A 24,864-nucleotide genomic window follows, 5' to 3' on the forward strand; every position below is an offset into this window, starting at 1 on the left:
TGATGGACATCTTTATGTAAAGTTTTTTCTCTGTTGTTAGAATTATAGCCTTAAGAAAGGAAAATGAGTGATTATTTCATTTTCTTCTAAACAGTTAAATAAAGTTTATAAATTTTAAAGAAATAAAATGTTGATGCATTCAGGAGACATACAAATATTTCAACTTTCAAATTATAAATACAAGTATATGCCCCACCCTCACTCCCCAGGCAATTTCTCAACAAACTTTTTGGCTGAATTCAGGGGTGGATGTGTTAGAGTGTGTCTGTGCTTATGTGTGTTCATAGAGCACCAAAGAATCAATCTGAATGGGCTTTTAAAAATCAATTTTCAAACTTTTTTGTGTGTGTTTAAGCAGCCAAACCTAAAACCTCACCAAGCTCCAGTGGAACATCCCCAGCTGGAGCCAGAAGAATGGGCTTTATTCTTCCTAATTAACTCTGGGACCCTCGGCCAGTCATAGGACCATTCCCGGCCTCAGTTTTGTCAACTGTGAAATAAGGGAATTGAATTAAATAACTTCTTGGTAGATTCTGTGTTTCTAAGGTAAAATAATAGCCACTTACAAGGTTTGCTTGGAAAAATCGCTGTTGGACAATCATCATCCAGTAAAACTTGTGTGAGAGTCTAAAATTGAAGGAAGGGTATGTTAACATTTTAAAGATGATGTGATGACAAGTTTTACTCTTAATATAAAAATTGTGTCATTTAAAAATTCAATTCCCTAATAATCTCCTTATCCCAAATTACACCCCTAATAAGAGTAATTGTAAGATTATCACACACACATACTTGTTTGACAAACACTCTTAAATATCCTAACTGTAATTCAATTGAATCAACAATAATAAAGTCAGACCTGCTGAAACCAAGGCATGTCTTTGAAGGTGTGTATCTTCATCTTAGTTATATCCTTAGTCTCTAATCCTTTAATATTTTTCTGGAAAAATGGCATCTTCTCTAATTTAGAAGCCATTACTACTAATTAACACAATAAGGCTTTAGAAATCCCTTATAAATCTTAAATCTAGTGTTTGGGGACTTTTAAAATGAGTAATTATCAAACCAGGTTTGGAAGTAAAGTTCTTATTATTAAGTAGCCATGGAGCTTTATCACCACATTAATGAAATGGTGACTGCAAATGACATTTAGCTCTTAGCTCTGGACAGCAAAAAATCCAAGAAGAGAATTTGCTGGTGTCAGGTAATAGTTGATGCTAACTTACCAGACCTAACAGTCTTGTATAACACCCCAAGTCTACAAAATGATATGGCATAAATTGTGTGTGTGTGTGTTTGTATGTACATGTGCATTTGTGTTTTAATGAAATGGTACCGTTAGTAATCACGTCCAAGAAGATTTTGGAGCTTGATCCATTACAAATGCTCGTGTTACACTTGCGATTGAAACAAGGTAAATTCTTTCTAGTTTTAAGCTTAAACACACATACCTTTGCAGGCTTAAGATGAGCAGACTTGCAGAACTGGCTGTAGTATGTCCAGTAGTTTCTGTCTTTTCTGTACCTAAATTGTATTTCCATGTAGGTTAAAAATCTTTCTGGGCACTTGGAGACACAGATCTGTGAAATAAAGAAACACAATGGTGGGAATTGAATTGAGTTGAACAAACCAAGGAATTATCTACAAGGTTAAACTTCTAAATTACCCACCACTATAAAAAAGCAAAGCACCATTTTCCATCTAAGAAACTTAAATCAATTCTCTAAACTTACTGTAAAAAATAAAATTTCATGTACTAGTATTCAACCTCTACTCCTTGCCCTTTGATGCTGATGTTCTGTTAAAACAATAAGATGCTGTACAATGACAAACTTACTTTTACCTTCTGATTTGACATAATTGTAGATCTACACGCAGCTGTGAAAAATAATAGATTCCACATACCTTTCACCCAGTTTTGGCCAACAGTAATAACTTGCATAACTATAGTACAATATCACAATCAGGAAACTGATATTGTTACAATCCACTAACCTTATTCAGTTTCTACCAGTTTTACATGCATTCATTTGTGTGTGTGTGTGTGTGTGTGTGTGTGTGCAGTTCTATGCAATTTTATAATTTGTAGATTTGTGTGACATCTTCCATAGGACAGTGATGAACTTTTAATATTTTTTTATGATTTTCTGAATTAGTAGATAAGAGCTTAATGCAAGATTAATTTTACCTGTGTAGTTTATACATTTTCAGGGTTAGAATCTTGCTTTCTTTCCTTTACGTGAATACAATGGTAATTTAAAACGCTCCAAACATTGATAACTTATGCCACTAATAACTATCAGTGCCAATGAATTCTCAGAACATAATTGGAGGTTTTATTACCATAAGAAACTAATAAAATTAGGGCTATTTGTGGCAATCAATCATTATTATTGTCTTTCAGCAGCACCAGTCAGACATGGGCAGAGAGGTCACTGATGCAATTATCTTACATTAATGAACTTTGGGGGCCTATTAATGCCAAACCAGATGGCCGTGCTAGTCCACAGAGCCACCGTGGAGTGACTGCAATCCAATTAGTAACTCCACAGAGAGAAAGAATCAGGGAAGATGCACTCTGTTGGCTTTGCTTTTGTTTGTAATAAAAAACCAAAGATCATAGGAAGCCATGAGAGTTGTAGTCAATCCTTGAACATTCCCTTCCTCCACCTTCAGTTCCTCCTTACAAAAGCCTTCTCAGCTCTGACTTGCTCCATCTCCCTACTGTACTTTGGTAACTATTCTCACTGACCAGATTCTAACTCAACCCCCACTGGTAGTTAGGTAAAAACACGGCTGCTGAGGCGACATCTCTTTCCCCTTTTATGGGTCATGTCTCTGCTACACGAGGACAATTGGTATCAACCCCACAGCTAAGGTAGTAGGTAGATAACTAAATGGGTACCTCAAATCTCACAGTTAATATTGTTTGGTAGCAGCAGCAGTCCAATTTCTTTTAGAAGTTTTGACAAGGTAAACAACCCATCTCCACATTCACACCTCCAGATGCATTTTCTCTTTCCCAGTCTCTCCTACACACATATGCACACACACACACAAGCACACACACACATTCATACACCTCTAGAGGAAATATTGAAAGTCTCACAGGTATCTTTCTATGAAAACTGAAGAACTGTTTAGGGACATTCACAGCATCCAACATGCTCACATTTTTTGGAAGAAGACTGAGGTCATTGTCAATGCGAACATCAAAAGTTTACTCTGATCGGAGCTAAGCTGAAAAAACCATTAACGTATTAGGAGCTACCTCACAGACATTTAGACTTTGGCAATTTACTTACATGATTCTGAAAGATAACTGAACTAGCCCCTTGTTGGATACATTTAAATGGATTTATAAAAGTGAATACTGAATATACTAATGTTTTCATAGGCTTTCAATGATGGTAGGAGCTACTGAGTTGAGGCTATGATGATTTCTGTATTTATAAATACACACACACACAATGTATACTACACATATAAAAGTGCGGTGTATGCAACATATAAAAGAAAGTAATTTAAGTGGTAAAAAATGTTTTGATAATGAGAATCACATCAAATTTCATTCCAGACACAAATGAGCTGTTAAAAAACAATATAGCAAATGTTCTTTACTCTCCCTCTATCAGACCAATTTGTTCACTTCAAATAGGGTGCTGATTAGTAGCAATCAACATATAATTAGCCAAAAATGAAGGTCACATTGAGGTTGGGTATCCTAATTGATCAAGGTCTGTCCTTTAAATGCTTATGACACATGTCTGGACCATGCTGCATTAACAAAAAACATCACGCGTAAAAATATGGCTTGGATCAGTAGACACACTACTGCCTGGCAGACTGAAAGCAATCCTGCATTATTGGCAGCTAATATATATTCTGACTCAGTTCTGATTCTTTGTATAACCACAAAGGGGCATTCTGAATATAGTTCTTCATCATTATTTTTACATCTTCCATTCGTATAGGGTTAACACTCTAATATAAATTAGGATTTGGTGAGTGGAAGAGAGAGTTACACTGAAGGTTAAAACACTACAATTTGCAATGAAGAAAGGATAATCTAGTAAATCTAGTAATTTATGTAATCTAGTAATTTATGAAATGTAATAAAAAGCATAATGTGCAAGGATTTTTTGTTTCATCATGGGAATGATGGATTTGTATAGTGTAGTGGAAAATTTTCTAGACTAAGAATAGGAAGATATTCTCTCATTCATTCATTTACTCATTCACTCAACAAATATTTATTGATCACCTACTCTGAGCCTGTTCTAGGCACTGGGGACACAGTAGTGAACAAAACAGATAAAAATCCCTACGTTCTAGTAGGGGAGATGGTCAACAAAAAATAAACAAAATTGTTTGCTATGAGATGGTAGCAGGTGTTATGGAGAAAAATAAGGCTAGAAATAAGGCCAGAGGATGAAAGGTACCAGGGTGGGATTCTAATTTTAAATAGGTAGTTAAGGGAGGCCTCAACAAAAGGTAATATTTGAGGAAGACTTGAAGAAGACTAGTGATCTAGTCATCTGGAGAAAGAGCAGGCTAGGCAGGGAGATCAGCAAAGTCTAGGGCTATGAAGTTGGCGCTTTCCTGGATCCTTTGAAGACAACAGATAGTCAGTATGACCCGAGTGCAGTGAGTAGAGGGAGAGCCATAGCATATGTGGTCAGAGTGGGGCAGACAGTGAAGGACTTTGTAGGCCATTGTTAGGACTTCGGCTTTTAATATGAGTAACTTGGGAAGCTATTGAGGGGAGGGGGCTTGAGCAAAGGAGGGACATAATGTGACTTACATTTAACAGGATCACACTGGCTGCTGGGCGGAAAAGAGTCTAAGGGGCTGAAGACAGGGGCAAGAAGAGACCAGTCAGGAGGTCATTGAACTAATCTAGCTGGTTCCTTGAAAAAAGGAGGAGATGGTGAAAAAAGGAGGAGTTTGGTCCTGGGTATATTTTGAATGGAGACCAGAGGAATTAGCTCACAGCTCAAACATGAGTGTGACAGAAAAGAGGGATCAAGGATGATTCGATGGTATTTACAGCTGTAATAGAAAAGACCGATGGAGGTGGGGAACAATTTTAAGGATAAAGTCAGAGACTAGGAATTGAGTTTGGACATGTTAAATTTGAGATGCTAACTAAATATCCCTGTAGAGACATGGCATAGGTGGTTGGATAGAAAGATCTGGAGTTCCGGGAGCAGACTGATCTGGATAGATAAATTAGGAAGCGCAGCATATAGATTGTGTTAAAACCACAAGACTAGGTGCGATCACCAAAAGGAGTAAATGCAGGTATTGAAGAGGACTAAGCTTGGTAGAGGAGGAAACTCCAGTGTTTAGAAGATGCTGGAAAGATGAAGAGAAACCATCAAAGAAGACTCATAGGGAGTAGCCAGAGAGTTGGGAGGAAACACAATGTTGTGCCCTAGAAGCCAAGTGAAGAAAGTATATTAAGGAAGAGGGATTGATTAAACAGTACTGTTAGCTTAAGTAAATACAGATTGAAAATTGACCATTGGTTTAAATAGATGGAGATCAATGGTATCAATATCATTTGGAGAAAATGGAGTAGGAGTAAAAGCCTGAATGAAAATGAGAAGGGAGGATTTAGACACATTAAATATAAACTATTCTTATGAGGAGTTTGGCAAAAAAAAAAGAGGCACAGAGATATGAAGCAGTAACTGGAAGGGGATGTGGGATCAAGGAGAGAATTATTTAAGACGGAAGAAATAACAGCATGTTTGTCTACCGATGGGGATAACTTAGTAGAGAAGGAAAATGGTAATAAAAGAAAAAACCAGAAGATTTCTGGAGTTGTCTGCTGGACTTTGTGAGCGAGGATAAGATCTAATGCACGAGCGGATGGGCTGGCCTTGGGCGCACAGGCTGTTCCTCCACAGTAAGAGCAGGGAAGGCAGAGTAAATACATGAACACAGATGATGACAGGTAGGCAAGTGGAGGTCAGTGTGGCAGCTCGTAAAAGTTGTCTTCTGAATGCTGATACTTTCTCAGTGAAATAGGAAGCTAAGTCAGAGGCTGACATGGAGACTGGGAAGGAGGTCTTGGAGGTTTGAGGTGAGAGGAAAAGGTGTGAAATTGTTTTCTAGCAGAGTAGCTAGTGAATGGGCAAAGGGTCTCCTGTGTGATTTGGGGACAGCATTAAGGGCCCCCTTGAGGTTAGTGGTCCTTAATTTAATGGACTGTTGTGTGTGTTTTCTGCAAGAACACACAGCTGCCTGGGTTGAGGCATGGAGTAGGCAGAAAGCTGCATTTAGCCATGAATGATGTTTTGCCAGGGAAGTACAAGTAAATGAGAAGGGGCAAAAGAACTGAGGGTTTATATAAGGGAGTGATATTTTTTTAAATTTTTAAATTTTATTGAAGTATAGTTGATTTACAATGTTGTGTTAGTTTCTGATGTACAGCGAAGTGGAACAAAGAGGAAGCAACTAAGTCAAAATCTTACTAAGTTTTTGAGGTAGCTGTACTGCCAGATTCATGATCTAACCTGAAAAGGCCTTTGACTGTTAATATAATCTTTGAGGTTCTACACTCGCACAATAGGTAGAAAGCTTCAAAGCCACGCGGCCCCTAAGAGGGTATATTTCCAATGCTCAGCAATGGTGTGGTCTGAGGCTGACAGACAGGAAATAACCTTCCAGGTGGTTGAGCAAAGAATCATAGGATGTGATGGATAAGCAATTTCCTTCAGAGGACACGATCCAGGTGGAATAAAAGACTGTTCTCCAGTGCCATGCACTAAAGACCACTGTGCATTTAGACCTCCTCCCTTTCTGAATGGGAGCTTGTATTCTAATTTTCCTAGCCCTGTTCCCCATTGTGCATTTAGTGTCAAGACCTGATGGAGAGACTATGCATAATCCATAGACCTAGACTATGGGTTAAAGATAGTACCACGTGGGATTCTGGGTTGTCTCCCTTGGGAAGAAGGGTGTTCTGGAGGACAGAGGGATAGACTATGGAAGAAGCAATGAAGTTTGTCCCTATTGTTTCATTTGTTCATGGTACACAAGAGGCTGCTCAGCCCACAATTACATTGCTTTGTTCCCTCCTTCTTGCATCTCGGTGTGAACAAATAAAACTAATGAGCCTATGGCGTATAAGTAGAAATGCACTGTGTGACCCTACTGATCCAAGGCTTTTAAGAACAGGGGTGCTCTGAGAAAACCATAATTCAAATAGAGTCATGTACCAAAATGTTCATTGCAGCTCTATTTACAATAGCCAGGACATGGAAGCAACCTAAGTGTCCATCGTCGGATGAATGGATAAAGAAGATGTGGCACATATATACAATGGAATATTACTCAGCCATAAAAAGAAATGAAATGGAGGTATTTGTAATGAGGTGGATGGAGTTAGAGTCTGTCATACAGAGTGAAGTAAGTCAGAAAGAGAAAAACAAATACAGTATGCTAACACATATATACGGAATCTAAGGAAAAAAAAAAAAGGTCATGAAGAACCTAGTGGCAAGACGGGAATAAAGACACAGACCTACTAGAGAATGGACTTGAGGATATGGGGAGGGGGAGGGGTGAGATGTGACAGGGTGAGAGAGTGGCATGGACATATATACACTACCAAATGTAAAATAGATAGCTAGTGGGAAGCAGCCGCATAGCACAGGGAGATCAGCTCGGTGCTTTGTGACCACCTAGAGGGGTGGGATAGGGAGGGTGGGAGGGAGGGAGATGCAAGAGGGAAGAGATATGGGAACATATGTATATGTATAACTGATTCACTTTGTTATAAAGCAGAAACTAACACACCATTGTAAAGCAATTATACTCCAATAAAGATGTTTAAAAAAAAAAAAAGAACAGGGTTGCTTTATTCAGCCTCTCTGTCTTCTTCCGGCAACTGGGTGCTGCTCCTGCTGAGGACTTAAGGGACGACAGAGCCACCAGATGAAAGGAGCCGGGAAGAGAGTTGCCCATTGACCACAAACACCGCCTTTTACTCTTATATGACCAAAAAGAAACTACTGTTTTAAGTCACTGAAAAACTGGGGTTTATTAGTTACAGTAGCTGGCTTTATTCTTCCTAATACTGATCTTGAGAAAAATATCTCCACTTCTCTGGGCTGCAGTTTATTCATTTATAAAAATAGGTGGTTAGACAAGATAATCACTGAGGTTCCTAGTCATACTAAAATGATTAATCCCTGCTTTTTTTTTTTATTGTATATGAACCAACATGAGCTTATACTTCTGTCTTCCCACCTTCCATAAATTCATCATTAATCACACACACCCAGAACTCAAATGCAGTTTCTCAATTCTTTCACCCAAGAATGTTCAAAATCGCTAACACCACCAGCGAGGCATTTTTTTTTTTTTGCCTTACCTGTCTGGTAGGGCACTGTAGGTTTACCACCACGGAGGGACTGGTACAGCTGAGCAGGTTAAAGTAAAACAAAATGGGCTTGTTCCTAAGAGAACAACATAATATTTTTAGTGACTGTGGAAATATTTCATATCATTTCAGCCCCTGTATACTTTAATATAACATAACATTTAAAAATCGGCTTCATTTTCCCCAGACAGTTGCAAAATATTCTCCAACTCCCCTTTAAGCTGCCTAACACTTAAAGCACCTTTTGGTAATAGTAAAAAGTTGAAATAATCAAATTGTCCATCAACAGGGGATTGGTTACATAAAGAATTCCACATCCATAAAGTAGAAGACTATATTGCCATTGAAAATAATGTTGAAAAATGTTTAATGTTTTAGCAGGGAAAAGTGAGACCCAAAGAGATCACAGGAGAGTTGAAATAAACCAATGGGGGTAGAAAGAGGGCAGCACTGAAGCAGCCTGTCATGGGAGAACGTGGAGTCAAGTAAATGGGCTTGCATCTTCCTGGTGGTACCTCATCTGACAAGAGACTGGAGGTGAATCACCAGGCATAAAGCCAAAGGGGTTTGGTGGAGGGCAAGCCAAAGCTGATTTCTCACATCAAAGAACTAGTCAGTGAGGACTTCCCCAGAGAATTTCCACTTGTGCACCATGAGAGAGCCAGCCTTTGGATGCTTACCCCAAAGACAGGGTTTATGCATAGTCAGTTACGTCTTAGCTGCAGCAGCAACAACCATGTGGGACTAGGGCAGTGGCCAGGAAAGTAACAGATACTCTTCCTTCTATCTGTCACAACACAAAGAGCTAGGACCAGGAGAGAGGGAAGAGAAGGGAAATAGCAGAACAGGGCCTCTCTCCCACTCTAAGTTCCCTTGCAGAGTTCAAACCTGAGCTGGGGAATTGGAAGAAACAAGATTCAAATTTTAAATTGGACTGCACTGAACTTTTTAACAATAGAAAGTATTTAGAAAGCTATGGAAGGAAGCTACCCAAGATGCCAAAACAAGAAGGAAAGAAATTTGAAAGAACATTGTTAAAGGCAATAATAGGGGAAAAATAAACCCATTTCATGTTTGTAATCCCATCTAGTTCAGATGGCTCAAGAATCTGGCTATAAATTCATACACAATATGCACAAGGCTACTTCACGATTCCACAAGAGTGAGCTTGGCTCTTTCACCACCCAAGCAACTATATCTTATACATGTGATTCAGATTTGTACCTAAGAAAATGAATAAATTATTACATGTCATGATTCATTGGAGTCCCTTAGGAGTAGTTAAAATGCTGAATGGTAAATCAGTAAGTGTCAAGAGTCCCCCACAGGTAAAACTGATTTATAAACTGCAAAATGCTACATAAACTCAAGTTATTCACCAGATTATGTGATCCTCAAGGGTAAAGTTTGTACCTTATTCATCTTTATACCCATCTACCTTGCCAACACTTAGCTGAGTACTTGGCCCATGTTAGGCACTCATCAGATGTTGCAGAATGGATGAGATCAATTTCAGAATAAGTTTTTCAATATCTTAGAATCCTCCTTAGTTTTTTGCACAAATCTATAGTCATTCTATCAAAGTCTGTCTGATATCTTTAAACATCAGTGGTCCTCAGATTCCTTAGGTACAAAGTAGATGGCGATAGTTGCAGCTGAACAATTCTGCAGAAGTGACTGAGGAAGTAACTCATTATTTAACTTGAATTATATTTCCGCCATGAAACAACAAAACAGAAGCAACTACAAACTACTAGTTTGAGATGATGTAAGATGCACTTAAGCCCATCTCTCTTCTTTCCCGAGACTCATGGAAATAAAAGAATAAAAGTACAAAAAGGAATAAACCTCACCATACCAGCTAAGGATGTGCAGAATGGGATCTGCACACAATTGCACAAGAGAGTTCAACAATTTCTGGAAGATGGAGAGCATATGAGACTGTGTTGAGTGATGAATGCACCATAGAAAAGCTACAAAAAGGGTGGGATATGATATGCCTGTTAGAAATCATGACACATTCTGGACTCAAAGCTGAGAGTGAGAAATGTGGCCAAAAGTAAGAAGATTAATGAAGGTTTATATATAGGTCTACAGTGCAAATCAGTGTCTCTGTGCTCCTCCCATACACCTACACTTAAGACTTCTAGCATCCAGGAAAAATGGGCAAAAACAGAGGCCTCTTTTGTTGAATGATAGCAAGGGCTTTTGTGGGATTAGGTACCCCAGTCTACAACCCTTCATATTCTGGCATTGTAAAAGCCCATGCCTGACAGTCAGCTTCCCACCAGTTCATGCTGTAGTGAAATCTAACAGCTAATACAACGTTCCTATCCCATATGGGGCAGAGGCCGCCCTGGAAAAACTGAGCTACTAACACAGAAACAGAGCAAATTCACACAAGCGACCCAATTCTTTCTTTAGTAAAAATGGATAACCAAGTAGCATCAGGAATTTAAGAGAAATCAGAATAGGAAAGAGAAAGACTAAAGTAAACAAACAAAAACTGATGCCAGATGAAATAAAAATAATTCAGGGTATAGGAGGGACCTTAAAAAATTTTTTTTCAGAGTAATTCAAGCAGATTATTCATATATAAAAATACTATGTTATTAGAGGAATAAATAGGAAACAAGAAGGCTTTAAGAGATTTAAAGTATGATTACCAAAATTTAAAAATCAAAAGCAGAGCTGGAAAAAACTTGATAAATCTCCTAGAATACAGAATAAAAAATCATAGATGGAAAATATAAGGAAAAAAAAAAGAGGCATCGAGACTAATCCAGGAGGTCCAAGGTATGACTAACAGAGTTCCCAAAAGACAACCAATAAAATGGAAAGAATGAAAACAGCAAAGAAATAACTGAAGAAAAATTTTCAGAGCTGATGAGAGTCATAGTTCTTTAGAATTAAAGGACCCCCACTGAGGCCTGAACAAAAAGAATATTTTTTAAGAAAGACCTACATCAAATTGTGAGATTTCAGAACACCAAGAGTAAAGAAACAATTTTAAATGCTTTCCCAGAGGAAAAAAGTCACCACAAGGTATGTGAATCAGACTAGCATTAGACACATTGGACGCTAAAAACAATAGAACAGTATCTTCAAATTTCTGACAGGAATTGTCTTTCAAGTTACACTTCTAAAGCTAGACCATCAGTCAACTGTAAAGAGGGAGAAGAAAAACATTTCCAGGGACTTCTCAAATTTACTTCCTGTGCTTTCTCTTCTTAGGAAGATAATCAAGAATGTTCTCCATCAAAACAAGGGTGTTCACAAAGAAAGAAGTTGGGATATAGAAAATGGTTCATGGGATGTGCTTACACTAAAAAAATACATACTTCTTGTTTATTTGAAATTGAAAATTAACTGAGCATTCTGTGTTTTTATTTGCTAAATCTGGCACCTCTAGAAGCGGGACCCAATCTAATGAGGTAGGTAAGTCCCAGAATTAAAGCTATGCAGTAGGCCTATATTTACCTGGTCCTGAGTGGAACAAAAGGACAGAAGTTCTACAAGGCAGGTGTTCAGAGAAGAGGGAGCCTCTGAAAAATAGTGTGACTGGAATGGTAGACAAACTTATGGTCCTGATAAAGACTATTCAAGAAAAACTTGGCTGACAAATAAAACATTATACAAGAATGTCATTGCCCTATGTTGAAATAAACTAAAATGTAGCATGATGCTAAGCTGCAAATAAAGTGTAAGATTTGGCTTTGATATCAGGGACACAGTAGAAATGAAAATGTAATGGCCAGACAGTGACTAAACTTCACGTAGTTATTACAAAGTAAAAGTCTTATTTCCAACTTCTAGAATCAACCTACCAACAGAACATGAAAGATTCTGATGAAGTTGCAGAACTGAACTTTATAACAAACTTGACCATGTAAAGGGTAAATATAGAAAGTGGAATGGAAAAGAAAGATGGAGAGAAGGGTAGTGGGGATAATATCCTCCTCTTACATAAAGAGGAGTTGAGATACTGACAGAAGTTAGTGGAACAAGCAATCAAAGCTCAGTATACCATTTAAAGTCACAAAAGTAAACTATAAGAAAATCTAAAGGCAATAATTTAACCATTAAACATGGAACGAGGAGGGAGAACAGGAAAACAGATAATGTAAATTAGTTAAATCTTCATTTTTCATAGCAGGCTATCAATGGATACTATCTAAAATTAATAAAGTACAAAATGAAAGAATAAGCATATGATTTAAAGTTATGCAAAAAACTGCCAGAAGAACTAAGAGTAGTGTTACAGACTGAATGTGTTCCCCCAAAAGTCATATGTTAAAATCCTAACCCCCAAAGTGATGGTATTAGGAGGTGGGGCCTTTGGAGGTGCTTAGGTCAGGAGGGTGTAGCCCTCATGAATGGAATTAGTGCCCTTATAAAAGAGACCTCAGAGAGCTCTCTCATCCCTTCCTCCATTTGAGGATGCAGAATAAAGATGGCAAACCAGGGAATGGACCCTAGCCAAGAAGCTGACCAAGCAGGCACCTAATCTTGGACTTCTGGTCCCAAGAATTGTGAGAAATAAATTTTTGTCATTTACAAGCTACCTAGTCTATGGTATTCTGTTATAGCAGCCTGAACTGACTAAAACAATCAGAAGGAGGAGAAATTATCTTTCTGGAAAGAAATCTCCTAAGACAGGAGACCATTGCTTTTTTTGCTTTTATTATAAGCTCTTCATTATTGTTTGGTTTATTTTCATAGGCATATATTATTTTGATATAGATTTTAAAAATTAAACCAAGTAATAGATCTGGGCTTGTAGTATGTTCAATCAAACAGATTTGTGAGACCTCCTTGCCATTTTATAAGTGTTTCTTCAGTGAATTGAAGACAAGGTTATTATTGCTTCACTTAGATGCCAAATTGATGCAAAACTTAAATAGAAGAGCTTTGTTCTCTTAATCTTTCCTGTTTCCCTATCTGAAGCTCATACTAGGAAGATGGGTATTTCGGTCTGTCTAATCTGGCAATTGGGCTGCATCAGACAACGTTCAAAGTTGTTTTAACCCAAACTTTATAAGCTGAAGTTTTTGTAGTAGCCAGAAGGTGGCATCAAAATCAATCGAGTTCTTGCTTTTTAGTAGAAATCACAAAGAAAAGGATCATACCCAAGTATCATGAATAACTTCCCTGCAACTCAAAAGGCAGAGAAAGTTGCACACGTCAACAAAGCACTCCACTTTCCTTTGAGTCTGTTTTATCTGCTTTGACATTTTAGAAAACTCCCATTGTTTCCCCTAGTGTCCTTTTGGTTAGGCATAGACAAAGCACAGACTGACCAAATTCTATCCTAAACACTATCACACCATCTCTAAGCATGGGATTTTAAGCTCAGTTAAGGAATGTTTTTTAGAGTTGAGAATCAAAGGGTTGCTCTAAGCACATCATGACACTAATGAGTACAAACACTGTTACAGTCTAACAAGTATGTCCTGGACTCAGTTGTTTGGAGTGCCTAACCTGCTTCACACATTCTCACAGAGATGCATTTCATTTACAGATGAAAATATATACACACACATTTTTTTTTAATTTAATGGTACTTTTACCATTGTAAAAAGATTTTAAGGACTAGATGTTCATGATTTTAAGGACTAGATTAAACATGGAACATGGAAAACCAATTTCACTGCAATTCTATCAATATGCAGCCTAAAGAACACAGAATTTGGGGTTAGAACGTGTTACTTTTGCCATTTAGTAGTCAGCTGACCCTGAATGCATACTTTAACCTATCTGAATTTGCTTCCTAATTTTCTAGATGAGAGTAGTAATAATGGCACCACTTAGCAGTGCTAATAGGAGGATCTGATAAGAACTTTACACTGACCTCCAACTGGAGCAAATCACTGTCTTTTCTGTGCTACCCCTTTATTCTGATTCATTTAACAGTGAACCTACTGAGCACCTACTATAATGAAGTGCTGAGGACACAACAGCAAAACAGAGAACGTCCCTCATCTCAAAGAACTTTGACTCTAGTAGAGGAAAATAAACAAGTGAAATTAATAATCAGGATAAATTCAAGTAGTGATAAGTACCCAAGACAATAAATCAGGGTCTTGTGCCAGAAAGTAACTAGAGAAAGTGGGGGTGAGTGTAATGTTTCAGATGGGATTGTAAGCATTATTCTTCAGACAGCACACTCTGCGAAACACACTAGATTGAAATCCATGGATTTCTTTTTTTTTTTTTTTTTGGTCCAGTTCCTAGTTTAATTTTTTCCAGTTTTATTGAGAATATACTTGACATGTAACATTGTATTAGTTTAAGGTATACAGCATAATGATTTGATATATGCATATATTGAGAAATAATTACCACAGTAAGTTTAGTTAACATCTATCACTTCATATAGCTACAAATTATTTTCTTGTGATGGGAACTTTTAAGATCTATTCTCTCAGCAACTTTCAAATATACAATATAGTATTGTTACTTATAGTCACCATGCTGTACCTTCCATCCTTAGAAACTTATAACTGGAAGTTTGTACGTTTTGACCACCTAAACCCCTTTCCCACACCCCACACCTCCCACTTCTGGCAACCGCCAATCTGTTCTGTTCCTATGAGTTCATTTTTTTTTAGATATCACATAGCATAATAGCCTCAGGGTCCATCCATATTGTCACAAATGGCAGGATTTCCTTCTTTTTTACTGCTGAATTTTAAAATTTATTTATTTGTATAAAATCACATTTTCTTTACCCATACACCCATGCAGTGAGACTTAGGTTGTTTCCACGACTTGGCTATCATAAGCAATGCTGCAATGAACATGGAGGTGCAGATATCTATTCAAGATCATGATTTAATTTCTTTTGGATATATACCCAGAAGTGGAATTACTGGATCATGTGGTAATTCTATTTTTAATTTTTTTAGGATCTCCATACTGTTTTCTATAGTGGCTGCACCAATTTACATTCCCACCAATAATGCACAATAATTTCTCCACATCCTTGCCAACACTTGTTTTCTCTTGTCTTTTTTGATGATAGCCATTTTAATCAGGTGATAACTCATATGGTTTTGATTTGCATTTTCCTGATGATTAGTGATGTTGAGCACCTTTTCATATATCTGTCAGCCATCTGTATGTCTTCTTTGGAAAAATGTCTATTCAGATCCCCTGCCAATTTTTTAATCATTTGTTTCATTGTTTGGTTTTTTACTATTGAGTTACATGGGTTCTTTATAAATTTGGGGTATTAATCCCTTATCAGATGTATGATTCAAAAATATTTCCTCCCATTCCATAGGCTTCCTTTTCATTTTGTTGATGGTTTCCTTTGCTGTGCAGAAGCTTTTTAGTTTGATGTAGTCCCACTTGTTTATTTTGCCTTTTCCTACCTTTGCTTTTGGTGTCAGATCCAAAAGATTATTGCCAAGATCGATGTCAAGGAGCTTACTAGGAGTTTTACAGTTTCAGGTCCTAATTCAAGTCTTTAATCCATCTTGAATTGATTTTTGTTTATGGTGTAAGATGGAAGTGGTCCAGTTTCGTGGCTTTGCATGTGGCATTCCAGTTTTCCCAACACCATTTATTGAAGAGAATATCCTTATTGTATATTCTTGGCTTCTTTGTCATAAAGTAATTGATCATATTTCTGTGGCTTTATTTTGGGGCTCTCTAATCTGTTCCATTGAACAATTTGTCATAATTCTCTCTCTTCTTCTATTTTTTGAAAGAGTTTGAGAAGGACTGTTGTTAATTCTTCTTTAAATGTTTGGTACAGTTTATCAGTGAAGTCATTTGATCCTGGACTTTTCTTTGTTGGGAGGTTTCTGGTTACTGATTCAATCTTCTTATTAGTAATTGGCTTGTTCAGATTTTCTGTTTCTTCATGATTCAGTCTTGGTACGTTGTATGTTTCTAGGATTTATCCATTTCTTCTAGGCTGTCCAATTTCTTGGTATATAATGGTTCATAGTAGTCTCTTATGATCCTTTGTGTTTGTGTGGTATCAGATGTCTCCTGTTTCATTTCTGAATTTATTTAAGTAGTCTCACCTTTTTTCTCAATGAGTCTAGCAAAAGGTTTGTCAATTTTATGTTTTCAAAAAAACAGTTGGTAGTTTCACTTATCTTCCCTATTGCTTTGTTTTTTTTAACATCTTTATTGGAGTATAATTGCTTTACAATGGCGTGTTAGTTTCTGCTGTATAACAAAGTGAATCAGCTATATGTATATATATATCCCCATATCTCCTCCCTCTTGCGCCTCCCTCCCACCCTCCCTATCCCACCCCTCTATGTGGTCACAAAGCACCAAGCTGATCTCCCTGTGCTGTGCAGCTGCTTCCCTCTAGCTATCTCTTTTACAGTTGGTAGTGTATATATGTCAATGTCTCACTCTCTCACTTCGTCCCAGCTTACCCTTGCCCCTCCCTGTGTTCTCAAGTCCATTCTCTACATCTGCATCTTTATTCCTGTCCTGCCCCTACGTTTGTTAGAACCTTTTTTTTTTTTTTAAGATTCCATATATATGTGGTAGGATATGGTATTTTTCTCTTTCCGACTTACTTCACTCTGTATGACAGACTCTAGGTCCATCCACCTCACTAAAAATAACTCAATTTCATTTCCCTTTATGGCTGAGTAATATTCCATTGTATATATGTGCCACATCTTCTTTATCCATTCATCTGTCGATGGACACTTAGGTTGCTTCCATGTCCTGGCTATTCTAAATAGTGCTGCAATAAACACTGGGGTACATGTCTCTTTTTGAATTATGGTTTTCTCAGGGTATATGCCCAGTAGTGGGATTGCTGGGTCATATGGTAGTTCTATTTTTAGTTTTTTAAGGAACCTCCATACTGTTCTCCGTAGTGGCTGTATCAATTTACATTCCTACCAACAGTGCAAGAGGGTTCCCTTTTCTCCACACCCTCTTCAGCATTTATTGTCTGTAGATTTTTTGGTGATGGCCATTCTGACCAGTGTGAGGTGATACCTCATTGTAGTTTTGATTTGCATTTCTCTAATGATTAATCTCTATTTCATTTATTTCCACTCTGATCTTTGTCATTTCCTTCCTTCTACTAACTTTGGGCTTATTTTGTTCTTCTTTTTCTAGTTCCTTTAGGTGCAAAATTAGGTTCTTTACTTGAGATGTCTCTTGCTTCTTAATGTAGTTGTTTATCGCTATGAATTTCCCTCTTAGAACTGCTTTGCTGTGCTCCATATGCTTTCGTATGTTATGTTTCCAATTTCATTTGTCTCAAGATACTCTCTAATTTCCCTTTTGATTTTTTCTTTGACCCATTTGCTTAGTAGCAAGTTGTTTAATCTCTACATATCTGTGAATTTTCCAGTTTTCTGAATTAATTTCTAGTTTCATACCATTTTGGCAGGAAAAGAGGCTTGATATGATTCCAGACTTTTTACGTTTATTAAAACCTATTTTATGGCCCAACACATGATCTATCCTGAAGAATATTCCATGTATTTGAGAAGAATGTGTATTCTGTTGGTTTTAGATGGAATGGTCTGTAAATGTCTGTTAAGTCCATCTAGTCTAACATGTAATTTAGTCCAATTCTTCCTTACTAATTTTCTGTCTGGATGATCTAACCATTGATGAAAGTGGGGTATTGAAGTCCCCTACTATTATTATATTGCTGCCTAATTTTTCCCTTCAGATCTGTTAATATTTGCTTTATACATTTCAGTGCTTTTAAGTTGGGTACATATTTATAAATGTTATATCCTCTTGTTGGATTGACCCCTTTATCATTATATAATAATCTTCTTTGTCACTTATTAGAGTCTTTGCCTTAAAGTTTATTTTGTCTGATATAAATATAACTACCTCTGCTTTCTTTTGGTTTCCATTTGCATGGAATATGTTTTTCCATCCCTCTGCTTTTATTCTGTGTCTGCGCAGAAAGCTTAAGTATATCTCTGGTAGGCAGTATATAGTTGAGTCTTGTTTTATTATTCATTCAGCCACTCTGTATCTTCAGATTGCATCATTTTATCCATTTACATTTAAAGTAATAATTGATAGGTGGGACTTACTATTGCCATTTTATTCATTGCTATCTGGCTGTTTTGCAGTTCTTTTGTTCTTTTCTTCCCTTGCTCTCTTCCTTTGTGATTTGAGGATCTTCTGTAGTAGTATGCTTAGATTCCTTTTTTTTTACCTTTTGTGTATCTACTATAGGTTTTTGTGTTGTGGTTACCACAAGGCTTACATAAAACATATTACAGCAGTCTATTTTAAGCCGATAACTTAATGCAGATGCATACTAAAGTTCTACATTTTTATTCGCCCTCCAACATTTCATGCTTTTGATGTCACAATTTGCATCTTTTCACCTTGTGTATCCATTAATAAGTTACTGTAGTTAGTTATTTTTACTACTTTTGTCTTATAACCTTCATACTAGATTTATAAATGATTTACCCACCACCATTATAATTTTAGACTATTCTAAAATAGAGCTTAATTATGTATTTTCTTTTACCAGTGATATTTTTACTTTCATATGTTTTTCCTGTTACTAATTAGCATCCTTTCATTTCGGCTTGAGGAAGTCCCTTTAACATTTCTTATAAGGCCAGTATGAACCCTATCAGCTTTTGCTTGTCTGGAAAACTCTTTATCTCTCCTTTAATTCTGAAGGATAATTTTGATGGATAGAGTATTCTTGGTTGGCAGTTTTTATTCTTTCAATATATAATCATTGAATATATCATTCTACTGCCTTCCGGCTTGCAAAGCCTCACTGAAAAATCTGCCTGGAGTCTTACAGAGGTTTCCCTTATATGTAACAAGTTGTTTTTCTCTTTCTGCTTTTAAGATTCTGTCCTTGTCTTTAACTTTTGACAGTTTAATTATAATATTTCTTGCTATGAGTTTCTTTGGGTTCATCTTATTTGGAACTTTCTGTGCTTCCTGGATTTGGATGTCTGCTTGCTTCCCCAGCTTAGGGAAGTTTTAAACCATTATTTCTTTGAAGAAGCTTTCTGCCCCTTCTCTTTCTTCTCCTTCTGGGATCCATATAACGCAAATGTTGATCCACTTGATGGTGTCCCATAGGACCCTTAAGCTATCTACACTCTTTTCCAGTCTTTTTTCGTTTTGCTCCTCTGATTGGATGAATTCTACTGCCCTATCTTTGAGTTTGCTCATTCTTTCTTTTGCTTATCTAGTCTGCTGTTGAACCCCTCTAATGAATTTTTCAGTTCAATTTTTATATTCTTCAGCTCTGTGATTTCTGTTGATACTTTACCTATATTTTCTATCTCTCTGTTGAAATTCTCATTATACTTATGCATTGTTCTCCTGACTTTGGTGAGCATCTTAATGACCTTTATTTTGAATTATATCAGGTAAATCATGTATCTCCATTTCATTAAATTCTGTTTCTAGAGATTTATCTGTTCTTTTGTTTGGAACATATTCCTCTGTTTCTTCATTTTCCTTGATTCTATGCGTTGGTTTTTGTGCATTAGATAAAACAGCTGCCTCTCTCAGTCTGGTTTCTTGTAGGAGGTAAACCTTAATGTTCACCCCAGCCCCAGCTCTTAACTGTCTCTCAAACCCTCGTGCATGTCCAAGTTGCTTTCTTTGTTCTTAGTGGCTTTTAGTAGTTGAGTAGTGCCAAGACCTGTCAGTGTCCCAAAGGGGAGGAGCTCAGTCAGTGATAGATGCAGGCTGATTGGAAGTCAGACCCTCAGACACCAGCTTTTAAAGTACATAAATAGATCTCTTTCAGGGAAAGACTGGGAAATGAGCATTTCAGTCTGCTCCCTCTGCACTGAGTGCTGAGGGGATAGCCAGTTAAGAAGTGTTTTTTTGTTTGCTACAGTTATCCCATTTCATTGTGGGACCAATGAAATGCAAGCCCCATGGGCCACCAGAGCCAGATCAAGGGGTGTGTCCCCTGGTGGCAGCTGCAAAAGCTCGCGCACTAGATGTGTGCACAAGTTCCTTCCAGGTAGTCAGTACAACTTGGAGCTACCAGAGGGAGAACACAGAGACAGTGCCCACTGGCCTCCTCCAGGCTCTGGGGAAGACTGTAGTCATCCCCAGATGTGTGCATATTAGAAGTCTAACCCTCATGCAGCAGCTATTGAAGTATGCAAGTAGCTTTCTTTCAGGAAAAGCCTGGGAGATGGGTGTTTCTGTCTGTTCCCTCTGAGATGGGTCTGGGGGAAATAACCACAGTGAGTTAAGAACTTCCTTGTTTACAATAGTCTTATGAGTCTCATGGATGCAGGCCCTGTTGGCTTTCAGAGCTAGGTGTTTTGAGGGCCTGTCCCTTGGGTCAGAGTCTTAAAAGTTGGGGCACTAGATGTGGGGTTCAAACCTTTCATTCCTCAGGGACAGGCTGGGATTTGGGCATTTCCTCCCAATTGTATGGCACTGAGCCAGGCGTGGGGTTTACGGTAAAACTGTGTCTCAGCCTTTCCTACTCATTTTGATGTGGGTATTTCCTTGTTCACCTGATACGTAGGAGTCACTCAGCTAGTTTCTGGATTTCTTTCAGAGGGAATTGCTCTGTGTGTAGCTGTAGATCCAGTGTGTCCATGGGAGGAGGTGAGTTAGAAGCCTCCTATGTTGCCAGCTTGGACTGGAACTCTCTGAAATCCATGGATTTCTTGGCTATATCCCTGAAGACTGAAATCCTTGAGAAAACTGTGTTTTGTCTCCTAGAGTGATTCCAACCTTTTGCATAGTGACTGGCCCTTTGGAGACCTCACGAATGATGTATTATAATATTGAATATGAAAGTGCTTTGTTAAAAAAAGGACATGTAAGTTTCACCCTAATTACTGTTCTTTCATTTAATTTTTTGCATTATTATCAGAAAATTAAGGCCAGGTAGGTTGCATCCAATACCCAAAGGTCAACAATGGAAAGATGTAAAGTCAGGATTTGACTCTAGAGTATATTCTTTCAACAAAATGTTTTCTCTCTTTTTCTTTCAAAGGGCTTTGATAAGTAAGGTAACTCATTGCCTCAGCTCATGTACTTTCAAGACTTTTATTTTTGGACAATTTGGAGGGAATATAAAAGTATTAGATTTTTTGGTAGAAACTTGTAATGCATATTAATATATAAATAAGCAAATAAAAATTACTCATAATTCTATTTTATAATATCTGTCATTAATTCTTTTTCAAAATAAAAGAAGTTTAATATTTTCCTGCCTACATGCTCACTGTGAACAACTGAAACAGTTCAAGAAGGTATAAATAGCAACAAGAATGGTCTTTTAAAATGTAACGTGGATTGTATCACTTTCTTGATGAACACCTTTCCATGGCCTTCCTGCACTTATACATAAAATCCAAATACTTTTAAAGGGCACATAGAACCACAAAATCTGACTCCTATCTGGTTCTCAGACATCTGCTCATTCCACTCCCCTTTTTCTTTGCTACACTCCAGCCTCCTGGGCTTCTTTCTGTTCCTGGAGTATCATAGGCTCATTCCTGCCTCAGGACCTTTGCCCTTGTCTCTGGCTTTAAAGCTCTTACCAAGGCTTTTGAAAGGCTGCCTTCTGCCTAGCCTTCATATTTCAATTTAAAGGTCACCTCCTCATGAAAGTCCTAACCTGCCCCATGCAACCGCGAGGCAGCTCATTATATACCAGTCATTCTCTATGGGGCCACCTGTTTTGTTTCTTCCTAGCATTTATCACACAATTTGAAATTATCTTCATTGTTTACATCTTTATTGTAATTGCCCCCTAATTGAATGTAAGCTTCATGAGTGCAGGTAGCTTGTCTATTTGCACTATAACCTCAGCCTTTAGAACACTATTGGAAACATAATAGTGACTCAGTAAACACATAAATAAAAATAAAAATATAATCCCACTACCCAGAAATAATTAATGTAGGAATGTGTATATCCTTTCATATATAGGTGTTTTTTTTTACGTGATATCCATATATATCACAAGGCAGAATTATACTATACATGGCATTTATTACACTAAATTATATAATTATACTAAATCATGGCGTAACCTGATTTCTTGAATTAACAAAGTATCATGGGCATATTTCCATGTCAATAAATATATCTCTACTCAATCACTTTTAATGATTAAATAGTATTTTATTATATGACTATACTGTAACTCATTTAATCAATCTCCTATTGATAGACATTTAGGCTGTTTCCATTTTATTATTACTATTTCATAGTACCTATAACATTAGGAAAGTTTATGCAAATTTCCATCATATATGTTCTAGGAGAAAAACTGCTGAATCAAAAAGAACATACAAATTTCATAAATACTTGATAAAATGTGATAAATATTATCATATTTCACTACCACCAGTAGAAAATAAGATGTCTTTTTTTCCCCTCATTCTGGTCAACCCTGGAAATATTAATCTTTTTAATTTATTTGACAACTTAATAAGCTCAAGTAATATCTCTTTATTAATTTGCATTTCTTTTTTAACTGTGGTTGATCAGCACTTTCTGTTATTATTGGCCATTATATCATGTTATTTCCTGTTTATTACTTTTGCCAACTTCTACACTGAATTATCATCTTTTTCTTTTTTGATTTTATAAAAGTAGTTCATATTATAAAGCTACTGACCCACAGTCAGGTATACATGTTGAAAAAATTTCTTTTTCCTGAATTTCCACTTATCTTTTAACTTTGCATACCACTTTGTGGGTTAAAGTGGGATTACTCTGTGTCATACTTTAAAATTTCTGTTACATTTTCTGGCTTTGGTGTCATGTTTAGAAAAAGCTTCTTTACCCCATTATTCTATTAACATGCCCCTGCATTTTCTTCTGCTACTTTTTGGTTGTATATTTTATATACAATATTTCCATGTTTCAGTATTCATTTTGGTATAATGTATGAGATAAATATCCAATTTTATTTTTTAATTTTTTTTAAATTTTATTTATTTATTTATTTATTTATTTATGGCTGTGTTGGGTCTTCGTTTCTGTGCGAGGGCTTTCTCTAGTTGTGGCAAGTGGGGGCCACTCTTCATCGCGGTGCGTGGGCCTCTCACTATCGCGGCCTCTCTTGTTGCGGAGCACAGGCTCCAGATGTGCAGGCTCAGCAATTGTGGCTCACGGGACTAGTCGCTCCACGGCATGTGGGATCTTCCCAGACCAGGGCTCGAACCCGTGTCCCCTGCATTGGCAGGCAGATTCTCAACCACTACGCCACCAGGGAAGCCCCAAAATTTTATTTTATATTCATGAATGTCATTTCAGTTAATTCAATACCACTTATTTAATAATCTAGTCTTTGGCTACTGGTGTGGAATCCCATCTTTATCACATTCAAAACTGATATTTGTAATTGTATTTATTTCTTTCTGCTAGTTGTATGATAATTTCACACTGTTTTAATGATTGAAATCTGATATTTTCATAAATATTTTCACTTACTACTAAAAACTCTCAGAATCATTTAAAGTAACTTATTAACTTTTCAAATTAATACACATTTATATAAGAATTAAAACAATTGAGAGGCTTAGAATATATATATATTGGAATACAGTAGGTGGTTTGTAAACAAGTATATAAATTTACCAAATGATAATTGTGGTATCAGAAATCAGAGAGGAAAAAGAGCATATTTTTCAACAAACTATTCTGAGATCAACTGGCGCTGCAATTGGAAAAAAAGAAAGTTTGATTCTTACTTCATTCCATACACAAAAATAAATCCCAAGTGCATTGGAAATTTATAATTTCTAATAAACCATAGACATACTAGAGAAATATAGCTAAATATTATTTTCAGGAGAAGGAAGGCAATTAAAATCGTGACACAAAATCCAGAAACTATAAAGAAAATTAACATAATCAATTCTTAAAAATATAAACATACATTTTTAATGGCTCCATTATATTTTATTAAATACATGGGCCATAATTTACTACCATCCACATGTTGTTAGGTATCTGTATAGTTTCCAATATACTGTTATTATAAATAATACTTTAAAGAACATGTCTGTTACACTAGGATTGTCTTTGAATGATCTTTACGTACTGAAATTTGTGGTATCACATTTTTGTTGGAAATAAGTGGGTCATTGGCTTAGGTCTGGGAAACGTTACAGAGGTCCTTTTAAAAATAGCCTATTTTAAAGAACTAGAGATTTAGAGATTTGTGTGATCTTTCTACCACCTGGTGCTTTCGCTGTCCTTCATAGTGTGAAGGTTTTGTTGGCAATGTCTAGGAGTTTTTGAGTTACTGAGGTTAAGGTAAGAATTACCATCCTAGATCAGAATTTAGTCTAGTTGTCTCTAATAGGCAATGCGGACCTTTTGTAGATGTCAACTTACCCGCCATAAACTCAACCTGACATGATTAAGGATTTATCCCCCAACCTCACCCAAATTTCTGGTTTCTCGATTGTCCATAATAATTCTACTCCTTGTGTGTTGTTAACCCTTTCCTAAACCTATTTTTTAAATCTGTT

At 36.9% G+C, this 24,864-nt stretch overlaps 1 protein-coding gene across 1 annotated transcript in view; it reads right to left on the minus strand.

The window, feature by feature from the left end:
• SLC44A5 (solute carrier family 44 member 5) overlaps positions 1-24,864 on the minus strand; it is a 352,752-nt gene that overhangs the window by 48,626 nt on the left and 279,262 nt on the right. The window contains exons 5-7 of the mRNA XM_059899408.1: positions 8,387-8,471; positions 1,452-1,580; positions 567-627 (exon numbers count right to left, since the gene is read on the minus strand). Of these exons, the coding sequence (XP_059755391.1) occupies positions 567-627; positions 1,452-1,580; positions 8,387-8,471 (275 nt within the window). The remainder of the gene's footprint in view (positions 1-566; positions 628-1,451; positions 1,581-8,386; positions 8,472-24,864) is intronic.

This window comes from Balaenoptera ricei, chromosome 1 (genome assembly GCF_028023285.1).
Source record: "Balaenoptera ricei isolate mBalRic1 chromosome 1, mBalRic1.hap2, whole genome shotgun sequence".
NCBI classification, from domain to species: Eukaryota; Metazoa; Chordata; class Mammalia; order Artiodactyla; family Balaenopteridae; genus Balaenoptera; species Balaenoptera ricei.